The following is a 22,709-nucleotide window of genomic DNA, read 5'->3' as shown; positions in this document are numbered from 1 at the left end:
AGTTTTCAATCTACCTGGTTTAGGTATCAGTACCATGTCTGTGTCATAAAAGGAATTTGGTAGGACTCCTTCAAGCCCTATTTTTTCAAATAGTTTATATAGCATTGGAGTTAGTTTTTCTTTAAATGTTTGGTAGAATTCACATGTGGCCCTGGGGTTTTTTTCTTAGGGAGTTGGTTAATAGCTTGTTCTATTTCTTTTTCTGAGATGGGACTATTTAGACTACTTACTTCTTCCTTTGTTAATCTGGGCAAGTTATATTTTTGAAGATATTCTTCCATTTCATTTAAGTTATCGAATTTATTGGCATAAAGTTGAGCAAAGTAGCTCCTAACTATTGTTCTAATTTCCTCTTCATTAGTGGTGAGTTCTCCCTTTTCATTTTCAAGACTAACAATTTGCTTTTTCTCTTTCCTTTTTTTAATCAGGTTTATTTACTAAGGGCTTATCTATTTTGTTGGTTTTTTCATAGAACCAACTTTTAGTTTTATTAATTAATTCACTAGTTTTTTTACTTTCAATTTTATTAATCTCACCTTTTATTTTTAGAATTTCAAGTTTCGTGTTTGTCTGGGAGTTTTTAATTTGTTCCTTTTCTAACAATTTCTTAGTGGAGCAAGAGCAGCAGCAACATACATTTGACATATTGTAGGGCTGTTTTTCATTCCCTGTGGCAAAACTGTCCATTCATATCTTTTTTAAGGCTCAGCTAAGTTAACGGTGGGCACTGAAAAGGCAAATCTTTTCATATCCACCTTATCTAGAGGGATAGAATAGAAACAATCCTTAATGTCTATAACCCAAAGAGGCCATTCTTTTTGCAATTGAGTAGGAGATGGAAGTCCAGGCTGGAGAGTTGCCATAGTTTCCATCTGTTCATTAACTTTTCTTAAATCAGTCAACATCTCCATTTTGGAGATTTTTTTCTTAGAACAAATACAGGGGAATTCCAAGAACTTAGAGAAGGTTATAAGTGTCCTTGGTAAAGTTGCTCCTGTACTATAATAAGGCCTGAATTTTATTGCTAGCTAAGAGCCACTGTTCTATCCACACTGGTATATCAGTTTTACATTGAATAGGAACAGGTGAAAGTGATGGCAGGCCTTCAACAGCAGCCCTACCTAAAAAAAAAACCCAAAGTAGTCATTTGTAATCCAATTGTTGTAATATGTCTCTTCCAGCAGATAATCAGACTATTACATAATTGGCAATGGATTCTTGAAGAAAAGGTTTCAAAAATTCCTCTTAAAGGACCAACTATCTTTACAGATGCATCCAAATACAACATTTGTGCTATATATCTTGTGACTATAACTTGTAACTATATATATTGTAACTATAAAGAGAGTAATCAGAACTCCTTTTCTGTCCACTCAGCAGAATAAATTATATGCAATCATTCAGCTCTTACTTATTATCCAGGAGATATAAATATAATACCTGATTCGGCCTGTTCAGTAGATGTGGTACAAAGAAGTGACACAGCCCAAATAAAATTTGTAGCTTCTAATATAAATCAGCTCTTTAAGGAACTTCAAGAGCAAATAAGAAAGCATCAAGATAAGATTTATATCTTGTATATCCATTCTTATAGTGGATTTCCAGGTCCTATCTTTGATGGTAATTCAAAGGCAGATAGCCTTCTAACCATATTAGCCAATACTCCTTTATTTCAGGAAGCCCAAGAATCTCATTCTAAATATCATCAGGCTGCTCAAGCTGTAAGTTTGCAATTTGGGATAATAAAAGAGGATTCTAGGAGCATAGTAGAAACCTGTACAGCTTGCCTTCCTTTCCATGCTCCTACGCTCCCTCTAGGGAAGAACCCTCGTGGTTTGAGACTTAATGAAATTTGGCAAATGGATGTAACTCATTATAAATCTTTTGGTCGTCTGTCTTTTATTCATGTTGTAGTAGGCATCTTATCAGGATTTACTTTTATAATACCAACAGGAAAAGAACCAGCCCGAGTGGACACTGAATTCCTTATTCAAGCATTTGCAATTATGAGTGTAATAAATAAGCAATAAAAACAGATACAGACCTGCATATACTTCTAAATATTTTGCACACTTTTGTGCACAGTAGAAGATTTTACATACCACTGGCATACCTTTTAATCCTCAAGGACAGGCAATAGTAGGAGAAACAGAGACATTAAGACACTCCTCCAAAACAAAAGAAAGGGGGAGCCACAGGTAACCTTAGACAACTTCTAAATTTAGCTCTTTATACTTTTAACTTCTTGATTTTTGACAAAGATGCACTGCCTCTGGCAGACAGGTTTTATAATCCACTGGAAAGGTATCTAGTGCAAGCAGCTCTACTGTCTTTAGATAATTGCCAGGTGATGTGGAGAGATCACAAAATTGTGAATGGAAGGGACCAGATAGCCTAACTGCTTGGGAGAGAGGTTTTGCTTGTATCTCTATACATGGAGAAGGAATCATATGGATGTCAACAAGCTGTATTCACCTTTTCCATTGAAGAGAGACAGAGCAGAACCTTGAAACGAAGAAGACCCAAGAAACATCGGGTGGTTCCATCGCTGACTGTGCCCACTACTGCAAGAGCATGGCAGCTATGGCAATTGATTAATGGACATCAAAAATTGTTAATGAGACTGATGTAGGATTTTAAAACCCTCAGGAATCATTGGACTCCCTGAGACATGATAAGACTGTTGTAGGACTTGAAAACCTTGAGGAATCATTGGATTCTCTGACACATGATGAGACTGTTGCAATACTTAAAAGTCTGCAGGAATCATTGGATTCCTTAACACATAAAAAGACTGTTGCAGGACTTCAAAATTTTGCAGGGATCATTAGATTCCCTGACATGTGAAGCAATGGACAATAGATTGATTTTGGACTATCTCTTGGTTGCTGAAGGAGGTATATGTGTGATTGTTATTTACATACCTTCCTTCTAGGACTTCTGGAAACCTTTTACAAGACCATGTTGATTTATATTGTTTGTCATATTACTACTTGCATGTACAATTCATGTTTGTTACACCACATTGAGTCTGCGCTGGCTGTGGGGAGAGTCATCACTGCTATCCTGTGCTTTATTGCTATGTGTTTGTGTAATACCTCCCATGCTGATGGGTTTGTGCATCCCTTTTTCTAAGAAGACCCTTCAACCCAGAAACCTGCTAATAATATCTGGTTTGACTCCCCACTATCCTTTGATGTTTTTCATTTCTCTTCCTGAAAAGTCAGGGAGAGTGTGGTCATCTGGTTTTTGGTTTTTTCACTCCCTTTCCTGAGAAGTCCGGGAGGGCATGACCACGTGTGTTCTAAAACAAAAGAAAGGGGGATATGTAGAGGACTGAAAGTCTGAAAAGAAGTGCTTAAATCAGACAACCAAGCACTTAAAGCTAATTATCTATTAGATATGAGACAATGACTCTCTTAGCATATGTTTGGATAAATGGCTTTTCTCACAGTTGGTGCTGGCTTAATGTTTGGTGTTAAGGTTATGTTAGGTAAGGATTAGAGGAAAATTGTAGAGTCCAGGCTAGTTCCTTGGGGGGCCTTGGGATCAACCAGAGTCAAGATAAAGTCCTTGGTCTTTAGGGAGAGGAGTGAAGAGAACAGACAAACTGCCAAGAGGCTTGCCAATGATGTATCCTGGATTCTCCAGTCCAAAGTCACCAACTTCTCTCCTCCTCTTCTTGCTGCAAAGTGACTCCGGCCTCTCTCACCCCACCCTCTATTTTCTTATTTATTTTGTGGTCCCATTTATCTAGTTCTGAGAGAGCAAGGTTCAGATCCCCTATTAGTATAGTTCTGTTGTCCATTTCTTCTTACATCTCTCAACTTCTCCTATAGGAATTTGATTGCTATACCAATTAGTGCATATATGTTTAGTATTGATAATGCTTCATTATCTATGGTACCTTTTGATAAAATAAAGTTTCCTTCCTTGTCTCTTTTAATTACATCAATTTTTGCTTTTACTTGATCTGAGATCAGGATTGCTACCTCTTTTTTTTTTTTTTTAAACTTCACCTGAAGCATAATAAAGATTCTCTTCTAGCCCTTTACCTTCACTCTGTATATATCATTATGCTTTAAATGTGTTTCTTTTAACAACATATTGTAGTATTCATGCTTTTAATCCAGTCTGCTATCTGCTTTTGTTTTATGGGACGGTTCATCCCATTCACATTCACAGTTAAAATAATTCTGTAATTCCTGCCTTCTTATTTACCCTAAGTTATGCTTTTCTTTTTCTTTTCCTCCTTCCCTCCTCCCCATTACTTTGCTTTTGATGACCATCTCTCTCAAAGAGTCTTCCCCCTTTTTATACCTTTCCCCTAATATTTGTTTTCCCTTCTGTTAATATTTCCTCCCCCCCCCCCATTTTCCCTCCCTCTCACTTCCCTATAAGGTGAGACAAGTTTCTCTGTGAAACTAAATATATCTGATAGTCTCTCTTTGAGCCAAATCTGATGAGAGTAAGATTCATACAATTCTCATTCCCCTCTTCTTTCCCTCAATTATAATAGGTCTTCTTTGTCTTTTTGTGAGATGTAATTTCCCCTACTTTACCTCATTTTTCCTCTTTTTTCCAGTACGATCCCCTTTTCACTTCGTTACTTTTTCATATTATCATAAAAAAATAAAATTATACCCATACTCTCTAAGTATATTCATAACAGAAATATAGTTCCCAAGAGTTTCTTTTTTACCTTTTTATGTTTATCTTGAGTTCTTTGTTTGGAGATCATATTTTTTGTTTAGTTCTGGTCTTTTCATTAGAAATAAGTGAAATTCATCTATATTATTGAATGTCCATTTTCTTCCTTGAAAGATATGGGAGAGTTCATCCCATTCACATTCACAGTTAAAATAATTCTGTATTTCCTGCCTTCTTATTTACCCTAAGTTATGCTTTTCTTTTTCTTTTCCCCCCCTTCCCTCCTCCCCATTACTTTGCTTTTGATGACCATCTCTCTCAAAGAGTCCTCTCCCTTTAGTTCATTTTAGTTCAATAGCTTATTCTTGGCTATAATGCAAGTTCTTTTGCCTTTTGGAATATCAGATGCCAGGCCTTTTATTCCTTTAAAGTGAAAACTGCTAGGTCCTGGGTATTTGTAATTGTAGCTCCTCAGTATTACATCATTTCTTTCTGACTGTTTGCAATATCTTTTCCTTGGTGACAGTTCTGAAATTTAGCCATGGTATTCCTTAGGGATATAGTTTTGGGGTCTCTTTCAGGAGGTGATCTGTGAATTCTTTCAATGGCTATTTTATCTTCTGATTCTAAGATATCGGGGCAGTTTTTCTTTATGATTTCCTGTAAGTGTCTTAAGTTCTTTTTTTCTTAAGAAGTCCAATAATCCTTAGATTGTCTCTCGCTGGATCTATTTTCCTGTCAGTTCTTTTTCCTAGGAGGTATTTCATATTTTCTTGTATTTTTTCATTTTTGTGTGTGTTTGTTTGACTGATTCTTGAAGTCTTATTGAATCATTTACTTCCATTTGTCCAATTTTTAGTGTATTATTTTCTTCAGTTCCTTTTTTTAGCTCCTTTTGTAATGGCCAATTGAATTGTTTTGTTCACTGGATTTTTTTTTTTTTCCATTTTACAAATTTTGTTTTTCAGTGAATTGGTGTCTTTTTCATATATATTTTGTAGGGCATTATATGCTTTTTCCATTCCTTCTTGCAATGATCTCAATTTCCTTTCCCCATTTTTCTTCTGTCTTTGAAGATCCTTTATGGAATCCTTAAGATTCCATGAAAGCCTTGTAAAATAGGGACCAGCTCATATCTCTCTTTGGGCCTTCATTTGGAGTTACTTTGCCTTTAGGAACCTCAGGATTTGAGGTCTTTTCTTCTCTTTTCCATAAAAGCTGCTTTTGGCGAGAGTTCTTTTTGGTCTTTTGCTCATTTTTTTAAGGTCTGCTCAATGCAAGGGAGCGACAGCTGCTTTAATTTGCTCTGGGGGCAGTTCTGCTGATTGAATTCCAGTACTGTGTAATTGTGGCTAGTTCCTGTGTTCTGCTGGGGCTCAGTGGTTTACAATTTGCCTTTTATAGCAAATCTGCCAAACCACATGCTTGCCACCAGGACAGAGTGGCCTAAGAGGCTCACAGAAGATTCCCAGGTGTGTGGAAGCTGCAACACTCTGACTCCCAGCCCCACCTCCTTGCCCTGTCTCCCTGTGTTGCTCTGGGCTTGGCAGACTGTCCCCCTGCCCATTTGAAATAGACCTATTCTGAAGTTCTTCCAAGGTATCTTCTTCTGGGAATGTGTTGTACTCCAAATATTTGTGGATTCTTTGACTCCCCCAGTTTAGAGGCTTAATCTGCTGTTGATTTGAGAGAAGGCCAACAGAAGGTGTGTCTGCTCTCTACCATCTTGGCTCCCAAAGGTAACTAATTCTGAGAGAAATGAAAGGCAATAAGATAATAACAATGAAGAGGATAAGCAAAATTATAGACTTTCTATAATGGTGGCTTATTTTTATTTATTTTTTGAAGAAGAGTCAACTAAACATATTCTATAGCCAGAGAAAGAAAAAAATTCTATTCTAGGTTTTAGGTGTAGAGATCCCTAGTTCTATGGTTTCCACAATTATTGACTATCTATTTCATGATCTAGAGTTCTAACTTGTGACCTTTCAAGACTTCCTTGACTCTACCTGTGATGATGTCTGTTTTTCACTTAATCAAAACTTTCTTTGAATGTCCCTTAGTCCAACTGAAAACAAATTTTGCTTTGTAAAATTACGGTAACTAGATTTGATATTTTGCTTATTGTAATGATTTTTCTTTCTAGATCCATCTGAAAGATACATTAAAATGAAGACCTTTGAAGGTGTTTGTGCATTACATCTTTCAGCAAGTAGAGGATTTTTGATAATAACCAAAATCCTTTTAGAAGCTGGAGCAGATGCTAATGAAACTACTTTAGAAGAAACCACTCCACTATTTTTAGGTATGTAACCTAACAGAAGTGTGGAAAAAAGAAATATCTTTTTAGCTTGATCTAAGCTTAATTGCTTCTATGATGTCACGTTCTGCTTATAGGCTGCTTTACTGACAAATGTTTTGATAGCTAATTTTCGTTATGATACTATTAATATTTTCTAATTCTTGTTTGAAAATAGCTGCTTTAAATGCCATCTTTAAAGTGTTTCAAATTGGAATGCCTAGTGTGAGTTATAGACACAATCATTTTTTCTTCTAGCATAGTTTAGTGAAACTAAAGTGCTTAATAAATTATTACTCATTCATTCATTGGTTTAGATTTAACTTTATATTGAAGTCTGTGATCATTTCATGAACTAAACCTTGGAGAGTTTTGAAGATAGACAAACTTAATATCTTTAGCATATATTAATGAAGTTGTGGTTTAACATTGTTAATGTTAATGTGATTTAACATGGTTACCCTTACTACTGAAATGTGTACAGTTGTCTTATCTGTGCAGTGCAATATTCTGGTTCCTAAACATTTGGAAAATATTTTCTATTAATGGTGAAATGTACATGTAGAGGCCAGAATGACTTAGTATTTGAAGTGATTCTAAATTTTTTACACTTATGAAAGGAATCAGTGCCATAAACATTTCCAAATGCAGATGATTCTAAGTTTTTACTTATTGTGATATAGTTTCATTGGCTGCAATGTTTTGTGTTGGTTAGTAAAAATAATAATAATTTGTATCTTTTGAACATATTCTACATGCTGACCAGAGAGAGGCAGTACTCTATATCCACAGTTCACAGTACCAAAAAACATAGGTCTTGGTGTCAGAAGACCTGAAATTAAATTTTAATTTCACTGTTTACTAGCTGTGTGGCCTTGGGCAAGCTATATAACTTTATCTTTATATTATTTACTTTACAGGGTTTACCCTTCACAGGGTAGTGAGGAAAGAATTTTCTAAAACTTAAGCTCTTTATAATTATGAGTGGTACTTGAGGGGTGCAGACTAAATATTTTGTTTATCTAGTGATGTATTTCTTTAATAGTTTGAGAATCCATGATTTCATAGATGTGGGTCTTCCCTCTCCTGCAGAGATCACAATTCTTTAATGCCTTAATAGACAGTTTCTTTGTGATAACTTGTGGTTGAAAAATTAGTTGCCTTGGAGTAACACTTGTGATGAATCTTCTGAACTAAACTAAGCTAGTTCTCTGTCAGGACTGTTTTAAAAACTTTTCCAGTTTAGTTGGGCTGGAGATTATGCTTTGCTGACAGCCTTTGGGAGCTCAAGACCTTTGAGGATGCCATGATAAGGCATCAAAGGACTTCAGTACTGAAGTGGAGGATTATTATTATACTAGATGGATTATCAAGACGTGGTTATAATGTGTAGATTAGCGGTACCTTGGCTCTGGGTATACTTTTGACTTTTAGCTTTGCAAGATGTTGAATGAAGGACTAAGGTAAAAGTTAAAAGACCCAGATTCTTCTTCTTGTGCTTCCACAGAGGCAGTGTGACAATTTTTAGCAATTCATTTAGCTTCTTTTGTATCTATTTTGATATATGTAATGGGGGATAATCTTTCCCTCTTCCATCATGTGGTTAAGTCTAAGGAAATAGATGATGTGTAAAAATTCTTTGCAAACAAAGATGTCCTGAAGTGTACTAGTACGCTTTGTTTTATTAAAGAAAAAAAAATATTTAAGGAATTGATTCTCACCCTTAAGTTAGATGCAAAACAACATTGATAAATAGGTGATGCACACTGAACCCTTTGTGATTTCATGGAAAAATTCCATGGGAACTGCTAACTTTACAACTTTGTTTTTTGATGAATTATTCTGTTCACTTTTTGTTTATTCTTAATCTTCTTAAATTTGTAAGGTATGACTTTCAGTTTTAAGAGTAGCAGTTTTTATTTAGAGTATTTTGCAAATAGGTATGCATAGTTTACTTTTTTCAATATTTAATAAATATAAATTGGTCAGTCATATTTTACCCCACAAAGGTATAGCTTTGAATGTAGCCTTTAAATAACCTTAGAAAATCCAAAATAGCTTTGTTCCTTCTTCTACTTAGCTATTATAATTATAATATTTCCACAATTGGTTTTCTGTGGAACAATAGTAAATCACTGAAAATATTTCAAATAGCTAAGTTTATATTTAACACTTTTATTTTATTGTTCAATTAACTCTGAACATTTTTTCATATTGAAATATTAATTTCTCTCATTTTAGGTACTACTAACCAAATTCAATGAAACCTTATAATAATAATGATGATGATGATGACGACAACTATAATAATCTCATTTTGCTTTAAGATTTGCAAATTGCTTTATGTAGATGATTTAGTTTAACATTTGTTAACAACCTTTTGAGATAGGTATTATGTATATTTTACAGATTAGGAAACTGAAGTGCTGCATTGAAATGATTTATACTTGGACACATAGTGAAAGAAGTAGGATTTAAACTTGAGGGTTTTTTTGACTTTTAAGTTCAACCATTGCTTTTTCCAGTACATATCGCATTTCTTTCTTTTCAGTATTTTTCTGTTTTTCTGCCATATGTACCAGTATTTTTATAATACATTGTTTTTACCACCAATTAAATAGTCAGTACATCTTGACTTTAATATCAGAATCTTAAATGTGCTGGATGAGGAAATGTCAATGAAGAAAACAAAATGTGAAGAGTCACTGAACTAGAATAAATATAAAAAAAGTAGATCGATTCAGGTTTCACAATTTTTAGGACATTTCAGGATTAACTAAAAGAAGGGACCCTAAATTAAGCATAGAAAACAGTCTTTTATCATTACTTAACAAAGGAGTCAGAAAATATTCATAAATACTTTTACATATGTATATATGCATATATATATATATATATATATATATATATATATATATACACACACACACACACACACACACACATACACACACATGCCTGGTTTCTCATCTCTTCAAAATTTTAAAAAGTCTATATACGTCATTGAAAGCATCCTTAATGAAAATGTAAGAAAGGAGATATACAGGCTTTTTCAAACATTATATAGGAGATCACAGATCTTTACAGTTGAAAAAAATATTTGGGGACTATAAGGAAGTATTTGATTGTCTACAGCCAAATGTAATGTAAGAGCTCTGTTCCAGTAATGGATCCTCCCATACTTATGTCAAATTTATATAGATTATGTTTTAAGATTCCTTGAAATATGTAACAACATTAATAATTTGGTTGAAATGATCTAACCTTCTGATAGCATAAAGAATGGTACAAAATGGGAAGATATTTGGTTACTAAACATCTGTTATAGAGAATATTAAATTCATAATTCAGATGAAAGAAGGAATCTTTATAGGAAATGAGATCCTCCAGATTTTCTGGTTTGCTAGTGAAGCAATTGCTGATTGTATTAAGCCATGAAATATTACATATCTTCCTAAATGAGGTCCATAATTGCTCAAAAGAGTTTAATTTAACTATATAGAAAAAAATTAAGACTATCGTTCAAATTATGCTATTATAATTAGGTTGACTACCTGTAAAACTGATTCATTAACACATACATTAGATAGACACAGAAAATTGCTAGGCCTAGTGAACTAGGCCTAGAATTAAATTGGAGAAGAAGTGGTTAAATTTTTGGGAAAATTGTGCAGTGCTTTTAATGATTCCAAATAAAATGAAACAATCCCAAATGAAATAAATATCTTTTTAATAATAATCATTTTTCTTGTGATTTAGATGTTGTGAGTGGCATAATTGACAGTCTATATCTCTTGGTATTTACACAGTCAAAAGAGATAGAAGAAAACTCTAGCATCTTAGGTGAACCCTGTTTGGAGAATTTATGGGAAAGTGTGCACAAGAGTTATCTAAGATTGGCAAATATGGATGACTTGTGATTTGAATTGCTGGGGGAAGTGCCTACATTGATAACGCACACAGGTTTATTGAAATATTGAGGAAATGGTCACCTAATTAGATTATTACATGGCTGGAAAGGGCCTCTGGTACAGGAGTCAGAAAATCTAGTTTCTAAGACTAATTAACATTAACTAGCTGTGTCCTGAATGAAGGACTCTGGGATTCAAACTTTAGTTTTTTCTGACTCTTAAGTTCAGCCATTCCTCCTTACACTATCTCCTTTCTCTGTGGTGTTCTGCTTTTCTGGAATATTGAGTCTTAATATTTTTATAATAAATTATTGTTTTACTACCAATTTAAAATAATTCATCTTTACTAATATCAGGGTCAATTAGGTGAAGTGAGGCAAATACCCTTCTGAGTGTTCATCTTTATATCACCTCTTTCTTGGGTTTTATGACAACTCTTCAAGGACAGTTCTTAGCTAGTAAGAAGACAGTTTTTAGCTGTTCCTACATTTATCATTAGGAATATGTGTGACATATAGGGATAGCTACTAGACTTGTAATTTTACCTATATAGGGAATTGAAAAAAATAAGGAAACTCTTTATCCTTCCCCTGATCTAGCTAGCCTACTGTTTATGTACTCTGTTCTAGTTTTGGACTTTCCAGGGAGTATTAATTTTCTGAGATTCAGCACTGGTCTTCCTTTTCTCTGGGACTTCTGAGGGAACCAGTATTCGGCTTGCCCTCAGGCTTTGTTCCTGCGTCATCCTGATCCAAGCCTCTTGGCTTCTTTGTCTTTCCAGGGTGACCTGAGTAAACCCCAAATCCAGACCTTTGGCTTCTGTCTTCACCCCAGGCCTTCTTCAGTACTCTAGAGGCTGTTTCCAGACCAGATCCACATTGAACTGTCAAGTCCTGCTTCTGTCTGGACTCTTCCAGGGTGGTACTTTGCCTTCTGTCTTTTGTGAGTTGGGCCTTCTGAGTCTCATAGGTCTGAACATTATCATCTGTCATAAGGTTGGCCATCAAGGGAGGGTGCACAGCAGTCTAATTATCTCCTTCTCCTTCCCTCATTGGATTTTTTTACAGTTTCTGATAATTAGCCTAAACTCATTCTTTCGTGGTTTGCATTCTCCCACCTTGTCATACTCTCCCCTTATCAGTGAAACCAAAAGCCCTGGCTGATATAAAATTCTGTTCCCCATCTCCTTTTTATTTTTCCTCCTATCAGTACTTTTATTATTTATTGTTAAATAATAGCATTTTATTTTCAAAATATCTGTAAAGATAGTTTTTAACATTCACCCTTGCAAAACCTTGTATTTCTCCTTCCCTTCCTAGATGGCAAGAAATCCAATATATGTTAAACATGTGGAATCTTCTATACATATTTCCACAGTTATCATGCTGCACAAGAAAAATCAGATCAAAAAGGGAAAAAAATGAGAGAAAAAAAAGCAAGCACACAATAAAAAAGGTGAAATTACTATTTTGTGATTCACACTCAGTCCCCATAAGTACTCTCTCTGGATGTAGATGTCTCTCTCCATCACAAGTCTATTGGAACAGGCTGAATCATCTCATTGTTGAAAACAATCTCATCCATCAGAATTGATCATCACATAATCTTGGTGTTGCTGTGTAGTGTTCTCCTAGTTCTACTCATTTCATTTAGCATCAGTTTGTGTAAGTCTCTCCAGGCCTTTCTGAATCATCCTGCTGTTTGGTTTTTTATAGAACAATAATATCCCATAACATTCATATACCATGACTTATTCATCCATTCTCTAACTCATGGTTATCACTCAAGTTTCCAGTTCCTTGCAACTAAAAAAAAGGGCTGCCACAAACATTTTTGTCAGGTGGGTCTTTTTCATTCCCTGTCTCCTACTGCCCACTCCCTTACTCTCCCATTCTTTCTTGCTGGATGCTCCCAGCATTTTTTTCTTCTCCCAATTTTCTATTCACTTCTTCCACTGTGTTCTCTGCAAAACCTACTCCACAGTTAAGAAACCTGCTTTTTCTTTTCCTTTCTTACTCCTCCCAGCTAATAGCACTTACTGAAATATGACCCTCTCCTGATGATATGGCATTCCTGGTTATCCTTTTTAGTACTGATTGGATGATGCCAGTCTTTGATTGGGGAATTGGAATTTGCTTTCTCCCTTGCCACTTTCATATTCGGCTACCATATTCAGTAAAACTTTTCTTCCTTGGAGGTTTATTAATTTCGTATTTATCAGCCAAAAGATTCTTGTGGTTATGATCTATTGACTCCAAAACATTCTCCTTCCTTTTTTAATGAGATCAGGGCTTGACTCACAATCTTTTTCTCTTTACCCAATTTCTGTTTTCATATTGAGAGTCTTCAATATACATTTTGATACTTATCCAAACACCATAACTTACTATTTATTTGATCTAATTATTTCCCATAACTTATTCTCCCACCCCATCTCACCTGTTATCATGCTTTTGATCTTGCCATTATTTTCAAGTGTACCACTTGTGTTTTAATGACTTTTGAAATATCTCTTACCTGGTCATAATCTATATTTCTTATCATGACCAAATTGATTATATATAATCTTTACTAATCACTTAATTTAGCTGTAACAATCAGATTATACCTATTAATGGCCTATTTCTTTTTGCTATAGATTGAATTCTTGACTTTTCTCATATAGGAGTAATATTTAGATCTGAGGATTTGTAGAATTTTCTTTAGGCTAAGAGCAAGAAAACTCCCCAAAATAATAGATTTTAGCCTTTTTTCCCCCTGATCCTTTACATAGACATCTGCAGATCAATGAGATTATCCCTGCTCTGTAGAGGCCTGTTTTTACAAAATATTGAATTTAATAGTTGCAGGGAATGATTGAAGTTTTAAAACATTTTTTTGTTGTGTTCAGTTGTTTCAGTCATGTCTGACTCTTCATGATCCCATTTGGAGTTTTCTTGGTAGAGATATTGAAGTGGAGTCCTTCTCCAGTTTACAGATTAAGATCAATAAGCAAATAGGGTTATCATTTGCCTAGCATCATATAGCTAGTCGTGTATGAGGCCATATTTGAACTCAGTTCCTCCTGACTTCTCATTGTGTTGCATGTGAGCAGCAAGAAGAGACCGAGATCTTTGCTATATTCTTGATTGTAATTTTTATTAGTCAGCATAATTTTTTTTCATGAAAGCATCTCTTAAATTATAATCTAAGTCAGTGTGAAGACATGGTTCGTCTTAACAAATCCTAAATCTCATATTTTCAGTGAGAGCCTAGTTCCATGGCTGAGTACTGTGTTCTCCATTTTAATTCATCATAAAAAATTTTAAGTGAACTTATTTTTATTTTATCATTCATGGAAAAGCCATTATAGAAACATTCTGATCAAAACTATGATTTGATCAGCTTAGGTCTATTTCTACAGTGGCAGGAATGGCAAGATAGATGCTTCTGATTCACTGCAAAATGTCCTATCATATAAAACAATTGACTAACCAGTTCAACCAAATATTGTGATAGGAAGAATATTTTAAGAGTTTTGCTGTTCCTAATCGGTGAGGTCCATTTGAGGAAATAGCCATGCTAGCTAATCTCTCCTCAAAACCCAACTCCTCTCGTTCTGCCTTAGTGGGTTTCTTAAGACTGAGTTAATTCTTTCCTTCTGCCCTCATTTCTCAATTTTCTTTTATTTGTTGTCTTCCTCTTCTAATAGGTAAGGTCATTGAGGGCAGGGACTGCTTTTTTGCTTAAATTTGTATTCCCAGCAGTTAGCATAGGGTCTAACACCTAGGGAGCCCTTAATAAATTCTTTAGCTTATAAATATATTTATACATGGAATGTACATGGAAATGTGACCATACCCTTCCCCTCCCCCCCAAAAAAAAAGCATAAAAGCATTGGTCATAGAATTAATTAGCAAAAATATGGAAAAATTTTCACTAGTCAAAACCTGACCAGTACACTCTTATTGTAATAGAATTTCATTTCTAGTTCCACCAGATGTCAGTATGACACCAGATACTGCAGGAAATTAAAACGGGCTGTACTCATTCAGGTATGCTTGCTATATAATTTTTTCAAAATGCATTTTTAGCAGGGATGAATTGTTGAGGAAAGAAATATTTTTTTTTTTTATTTTATTTATTTATTTTTTTAATTTTTTATTTTATTTTATAATTATAACATTTTTTGACAGTACATATGCATGGGTAATTTTTTACAACATTATCTCTTGCACTTACTTCTATTCAGATTTTTTCCCTTCCTCCCCCAACCCCCTCCCCCTGATGGCAAGCAGTCTTATATATGTTAAATATATTACAGTATAATTTAGATACAATATATGTGTGTAGAACCGAATTTTTTGTTGCACAGGAAGAATTGGATTCAGAAGGTAAAAATAACAGTTTACATTCATTTCCCAGTGTTCCTTTTCTGGATGTAGCTGGTTCTGTCCATCATTAATCAATTGGAATTGGATTAGCTCTTCTCTATGTTGAAGAAATCCACTGAGGAAAGAAATATTTTTCCTTTTAAAGTGTTTTATATTATATAAAAAGGAAATACACAGAAATTATACATACAGTTTAAAAACCACAGATATGTATAATAATAGACCCATGTATAGTTTAATATTATACATAAATGGACTCTGTGATCTCTATATATTTCAGAAATTATAGTCCTACTTTTAATATCTACGAGATGTACATCCTGTGGTTATTTTCATACAGTCTCAATGACCATGGTATTTCTCAATATAATTACTGTCAAAACATGGGCATCAAAAGAAGGAATATATCTAGTGAATAGATTATGATGCTTGACTTATTGTGATTTATGTTTGGTTCTCAAAATAGCTAAAATATTACACTTTGAGTATTTGAATATTTTAGACATTTTCATAAATGAATGCTGTGTTAAAGATTCCCTTTTCTTATTGTATAAAAGAATTAGCAAATTTGTTTTCTCTTAATCATTTGTTTTTTCTTTATGAGTAGGTATTTAATGATTAATCAGTAATGAATTTTATTTAGTATTATTGATTGGAATAAAAATTCATGTCAAGAGTTGATGGAATTTTTCCCTTATGTGAACCCAGTTTTGGGTTCTTAATTTTGTGCAATCTTCACATCATATTTTTCGATGATATGACATTTACAATTTGATAAATATTAAGTCCCTCTTTTGTCCTTGGTAGTGTGCTGAGTGCTGGACATAGAAATAAGCAAAAGACAATCCATGTTCTCAAGAAGCTTAAAATCTAATGGGAGAATATAGTACACAAAAAGAAACTGCAAAGGAGGGGCAGGGCATGTGAGGAATATTGACGATGGTGTCAGAACCAAGGAAGAAATGAAGAGATGGCTGGGATTTTCAATCCTTTATAAAGGGAGATTTAGAAGAGTTCTTTGCTCTCCCTCCAGCCCTCCAACCAGAGGGGCAGAATGCATTGAAGAGGTGTAAGTACCCAAATTGGAGCAATCTCCATGATGGTGGTGAGTTTTCTCTTTGAAACCACAGCACACAGCCTTGATTGAATTTGTTTTGGTTAAAAGTTAAATTTACTCAGTCTTTAAGATGTAGATTTTTTTCTTTTTCACAGATACCTTTGTTATTTTGGATCTAGTTACCTTAATTTACTTCTTTTCTTGTCTCTTCTTTTGGAAAATGTTTCATTCCCAACCCCTTAGTCTCTCTTATTCTCCATCTTCAGTTTGTGGTTGTCATGTGCCTTCCACCTTCCTAACATTCCTTCTACATCCCTTTTGTCTCCTTTAACATAGCAACTACTTTGAGGCAAGCCCTTCTCACCTTAGATCTGAACTATCTCAGTAGCTTTCTGCTTGGTTTTTCTGTTTCAAATCTTGCACCACTCCAGTTAATTTTCTATTCAGCTGTCAAATTGATCTTCAAAGTCTTATCATATCATCCCTCCCTATTAAGTAAACTCCTTTGACTCTCATCTTAACATCTCAATCTTAACCCCAGGGTTAAGATTGCCTCTTTATAACCTTGCCCCTTTTTGTCTTTCCATCTTACTTCCTCTGCTTACTCTTTGATCCAGTGATGCCGGTCTTCTTACAGTTCCTCAAACCAGACTCTCATCTTTCAACATCTGCTTTTCCTCATAGATTGCCCCCAATTTATTCCATATACATGTTCTTTATATGTTCTTTTTTCCTTTTTTGCAAGTTGTTTTCTCCAATCAACTGTGAGCTCCTTAAGAGCAGAAAATATGTTTTGCCTTTCTTTGTATCCCTAGACTTTGTTCTTGACAACCTCATTTCTTACCTAGCCATAATTACTGAATAGGAATTGTTTCAGTCAAACTGAGACTGGGGAACAGACTTCAACTTTAAAAAGACCAAGGTCTCTCACTGTATTCAAGGCTATCTCCATTCATCCTGATCTATATTTTGCCAGTAGACCCAGATGACTCCAGAGGAGAGAGCGAGGATGTTAACCTTGCACAACTCTCCTACACTGAAATCCAATTCTCTTGCAAGTCATGGCATCACCCCCCTGGACGTTCATGGTCAAGAACAAGGGGAAAAACAATTGTTCTTGGCATAGTAGGTTCTTAATAAATGCTAGTTGACTAACTCACATAACCTAGTCGGAAGATTCTACACTGTGATTAAACCATTGCAATTACCTTTGATTTGGTCCCCTGACTCTCTTTTTCCTGTCCAGTTCATTCTTTATATAGCTGCCAAAGTAAATTTCATTTAGGGCAGGTATTACCCTGCTATTCACTCCTCAACCCAATAACTCTAGTACCTCCAGGATTAAATACAGAATGCTCATTTTGACTTTTAAAACCTGTTGCAGCCTAACCTTAGCTTAGCACTTCCTGGATAAACTGATCTTATTGTTCTTAATATATGATGTGCCATCTCCTATCTTCTTTGCCTTGTATTGGCTGTCTCCACATGTGGAACCCACTCCCTCTCTTACGTCAGAAGTGTACCTTCTTCCATGAGATCTTTTTTGATCTATATCAGCTGTTAATTCTCCTTGTCCCCTCTTTATTTTGTACCTATTTCATATCTGTTTTGTCTGTACTTATATTTGTATAGGCTGGTATGTACTTGCCTGGACTGTGAATTTCTCAACTGCATGTACATGCCATTGCCTTTTTTCTTAGCACATTAGCATATTTAACAAATAATAGACACAATAAATGCTAATTGATTGATACTGAAGAATTTGTAATTCTGAAAAAATTACCTTCAAAATACCATAGGATGATATTTTGAAGTGGCTTCCTAACATGAATTATAAATAAAGCCAAAATAAAGAGGAATAAGTATAAATTAACTAGGATGTGCCTATGTGTACTTTATTTGTGATGTAGAAGAAATGTATAGTATTTAAATGGTGCTAATATAGAGATCATGAATTGGAAGGAGAGGTGATTGCTGCATCACTTTTTGGGAGAAGGCAACTTTTAGCCTTTGATTCAAGCAATTATTTATGCTGAAAAGCAGCTGTGTTACCCTGCCTGGGAGGGTCATGCACCTTTATTCCTTCTCTCTGATGAATTAAATAACTAAAAAGCTAGCTGTCATCAGAGACTTTTTCAAGAAAAAAATTCTAGGACTTCTGAAATCGGTATCCATTCATCTCTATTCAGCTACTTGTAAATATACAGTCAGACTATCACAGTAATTTTTGTTTAGAATAATGACCTTGTCATTCAAGACAAAGTCAGTTTATAATCTTTATTATGCATTAGGAGCATAGGATGATTTTTTTTTATTGGAAAATTTTCTAGAAATGTAGTTAATTTTTTTTAAATTTTAAACCATGTATAAAAGTTTATCCCATGAAAAATGTTGCTAGTTAGAACTCCGAATTATTGTATTGTTCTGCTCTCTTTTAATACACAGGAATTGTAATAAATTGATACTATAGATGTTTTACATGAAAACTAATAATGTTTTACTTTTTCCAAATACAAGACTTCCAAATTCTTTTTGGAAGAGCAAAGGTTTGATGGCATTATGAACATCTCAAATTAAGCTTTTTATCATTTTGAAAAAATGTGTAACTTCAGATTTATCATATTTTAGAGGAAAATGAGAGAGAAATTTTTCTTGCCCTGATATTTTGTGAGTCTTTCACGATTTGAATGTTCTTTAAGTTACTAACATTTGTATTTAGTTGATTAGCAAATACCCAGAAACTTTGAGAAAGCAAGTGACTCTGTCAACATGCCTTTTTTTCATAGGATTGTAAGAATCAATCCTAGAAGGTACTTGAGTGATTTATCTATCCTTATTTATTAATTTTGCATTAAGAAACTAAAGCTCAGAGACAGCTAGATGGCGAGTAGATAGAGCACCAGCCCTGAAATCAGGAGAACCTGAGCTTAAATATAACTTCAAACACTTACTACTTTCTATTTGTATGACCCTGAGCAAGTTTTTACAAGGCTTATGGAATCTATTATTTTTTCCTTTCCATAATTTTTTAAATGGAATAATAATATCCTCTTATTTCTGTATTCCATAGTTTCTTCAGCCATTTCCCAATTTGACCTCTGATTGGAGAGCAGAGCTCTTCCCGAACCCTCCAGTTAAGGAAGATGCTCAAGCCTTTCATCCGCTACATTACTTTGGATCTCTCACTCATATCACTATGTCAGTACCTTCTCCTTCTTTCCCTCTTTTTAACTTCCTTTTGTATGTTGTTTTCCTACATTAAGCTCTTTGAAGGAAGGTACTCTTTTTTTCTTTTCTTTTTTTTTTTTTTTGTATCCTTATTTCTTAGGATAGTATCTGAAATATGGAATGCACTTAATAAATATTTATTGACTGATTGGCTGATTCATGTGTTATTCTGTAAGTGATATTAGGTCATACCTTCAATTTATATTTAGTATCTCTAAGTTCCTTGAGGAATGTAATTTTCTATTTTATTCTGCATTATTCTACATCATATATTCTGCTTGTAGTCTCCAGACTAGCTCCCAGCTACTCTAGCCACAAATCCAGTTTTAAAAAATCTGATTTCTACCTGAGGTAGAGTAGAGACAGAGATTTTAGGAGTTAAGTAGGTTGATAAAATAAAACTGCAGAAATTTGAGTCATTGTAGCAAATATAGAAGTCACTAATAACTATGGCAAAGATTGAGATGGAGAGGAAGACTATTGGCCAGTTGCTGAAATAAGTGTCAACAAGTATTTATTAAACACTGCACCAACTACTCTACTGAGTACTGGGACTACAAAAAGGTAAAAGCATTTTCTTCTATTGGGGAGCTTACAAAAGGGTTCATATAACACATAAATATCTACAAAATATATATGTATGTGCATGTTTTTCTATATACATAATGTCTACTTGGGCATATAAATATTTATTTACATATATATTTATATGATTATTTGTGTATATCTAGATAGATGTAGTTATCTTGAAAGCAGTCACAGAGAATAAGGAACTAACAATAAGAGAATGACATCCTGCAGAAAATGGTATTTGAGTTGAATTTTGACAGAAATCAAAGAAGTTCAGAGGCAATGGTAAGGAGACAACATTTCATAGGTGATGGAATCTAAATTTGAGGAACAACAATTAGATTAGTGTTGGATTATAGCAAAAGAAGACTGGAAATGTAGGAAGGGGACAGATTAATGTAGAACTTTCAATGTCAAAAAGAGAATATTTGCTCCTGGTGGTAATAGGAAACTATTGGAGTTTATTGCATATTAGGATAATTAAAAAAATTATTTTGACAGCTGAGAGCAGCATGCCCCAATTGGGCAGCATCCATCATGTAGAAAAGATGTAAAATTCAAAGTTATAATCTTTAAAGGAAGTGAAGCTGTTAAGTGATGATAGCAGTCTTGAAGTGACAATGGAAAGCTAGATTTGGGTAAATTCCTGCTCTTAGTTCTGTGATTCTGGTAGAATGGGAAAATGAATAGCTAGAAAACGAAGAAAGTATTAAAAAGATGTATTGTCTTGTAGGGTGAGTGGTTTCAGTTTTGTCATTATTGTTAATTCAAGTAATTGCATGTTTGGTGATGATCAAAACCATTTTATAAACATTTTGTAACTTAGCTAAGGTTTATCTACTTAAATTCAAATTGGAGAAGTTTTTACTGTATTTTCATTTGTGCTTAAGTTGCTGCTGTATAATGAATGTTTCTTGTAAATGTGATTAATTTTAAAATAGCTTTTGTGGAATTATTTATTTTTATTTTGTATACACTGTACTTTTGATAAAATGATTATATTATCAGAACTTTAGTCTTCATGATATTTCATCACTAGCTTTTTCTTCATTAACTAATGACTTGTGTTAAAATATAATTATTAATATAAAAACCTCTCATCAGTAAGGCATAAATCATTAATTAAACCCAGTAATTGGAAATGAATAGAAAATTAAAGAAAATTAGGTTTCAGGGAAAGGAACAAGTTTATAAAGGCCCTATGTTCTCTTTGATTTTTAAAAGTATTGAGAATTTTAACTGAGAGATGCACACAGGAGAGGAGCTTCACATAAAGAGCTTATTGGTAGGAGAAGGAAAAGGAAGTCAGCTTATTGGCACAGCCCTTTTACCTAACTCTGACCTGGATATGGCAGCTGTTTGAAGAGACCATGAAGGAATCCTTCAGCAAGAAGCTACTCAATGGAAGACTTCAAAACCAAATTTTCCTAGAGAGGAGTTCCTAGCTCTGAATTCTTGAACCAAGTAGGAATTGGAGTTGAGGAGCATCATTATATAGAACATCAATGTAGAGGAACAAAATTGAATTAAGTCTTTATTAATACTAAACCTATACTCAAGCCATTTCTTAATGTTCCCAGGAGGAACTTTGAAGTTTGAGCACAAGGAGAAGAGAATGGTTTTTGGGACATTCTCAAGTTGTATTTGTAACTGTGTAAGCCCTGAATTGGAAGAGAAATGTTTCTTGGTCATGAGTTATAACTATAAAAGTACATTTCATTTAAGCTTTATACTTCCCAAAGTGCTTTCAAACAGGCACAGAAACTACTAGCTATGTGACCCTGGGCAAAGCTGTTTGCCTCAGTTTCCTCTTTTATAAATGACTAGAGAATGAAATGGTGAAAGTAGTATTTTTGCTAAGAATACTCCATGTATTGTCATGACGAGTTAAACACACCTGAAAATTAACTGAACAAAAATTTTCCAAAATAGTAATCTATGATTCTCCTAAATCACTGATATTAACTCTTTCTTCATATTATCTTGTGTTTATGTTTTACATAGTTCAGTTAGAAGAATGTAATCTCCTTGAGGGTAGGAACCATTTTTCATTTTGTGTCTTTCAGTGCCTAGCATAATACCTTGAATATAGTAAGTGTTTATTAGTTATTGTTTAAATGTTGATTTAATTTGAATGTGTATTGAGACTAAAAGTATTTGTCAAATGAATTTGCATTTAGACCACTGAACTATTCAGTGTAATTTAGTCACATGATAATGTATTTGAATTTGGTATGTACAAAAACAACATTGAAGTGAAAAAAAAAACAAGCCAAAAACCCCAAAATCCACCTCAAGTTATTTAAACATATCTTTTTTAATAATGGTGATGTCTTTGTTCTATTTCAGCTGTTGAGAATGGGCATGTAGATGTGGTAAAGCTGTTGCTTAGGCATGGAGCAGATGTTAATGGATCCCATTCTATGTGTGGATGGAATGCCCTACATCAGGCAGCTTTTCAGGTAACCTCTGAAGTTATTATTTCATTTCAATGTGTATATTGTATGTTTTACCCTTTTAAGATGACAATTCTACTCAGTTTTTGTTTTTCATTTGCCTCTGATTTATGATGGGTTAGATTAGTACAAAAAAGGCAGTCTAAATGCTAATGATTATTCTGA

The 22,709-nt window shown here is 34.1% G+C and overlaps 1 protein-coding gene across 6 annotated transcripts in view; it reads left to right on the top strand.

Annotated features, from left to right (window-relative positions):
* The window catches only part of ASB3 (ankyrin repeat and SOCS box containing 3), a 105,337-nt gene that overhangs the window by 46,471 nt on the left and 36,157 nt on the right, over positions 1–22,709 (top strand). For all 6 annotated transcript variants that reach the window (XM_074286915.1, XM_074286914.1, XM_074286918.1 and 3 more), the window contains 2 exons: positions 6,797–6,955; positions 22,438–22,550. In XM_074286915.1, coding sequence (XP_074143016.1) covers positions 6,797–6,955; positions 22,438–22,550 — 272 coding nt within the window. The remainder of the gene's footprint in view (positions 1–6,796; positions 6,956–22,437; positions 22,551–22,709) is intronic.

This window comes from Sminthopsis crassicaudata, chromosome 2, assembly GCF_048593235.1.
Source record: "Sminthopsis crassicaudata isolate SCR6 chromosome 2, ASM4859323v1, whole genome shotgun sequence".
In the NCBI taxonomy this organism is placed as follows: Eukaryota; Metazoa; Chordata; class Mammalia; order Dasyuromorphia; family Dasyuridae; genus Sminthopsis; species Sminthopsis crassicaudata.
Note: the sequence above shows the minus strand (reverse complement) of the source record. Positions and strands in the feature narration are given on the sequence as shown.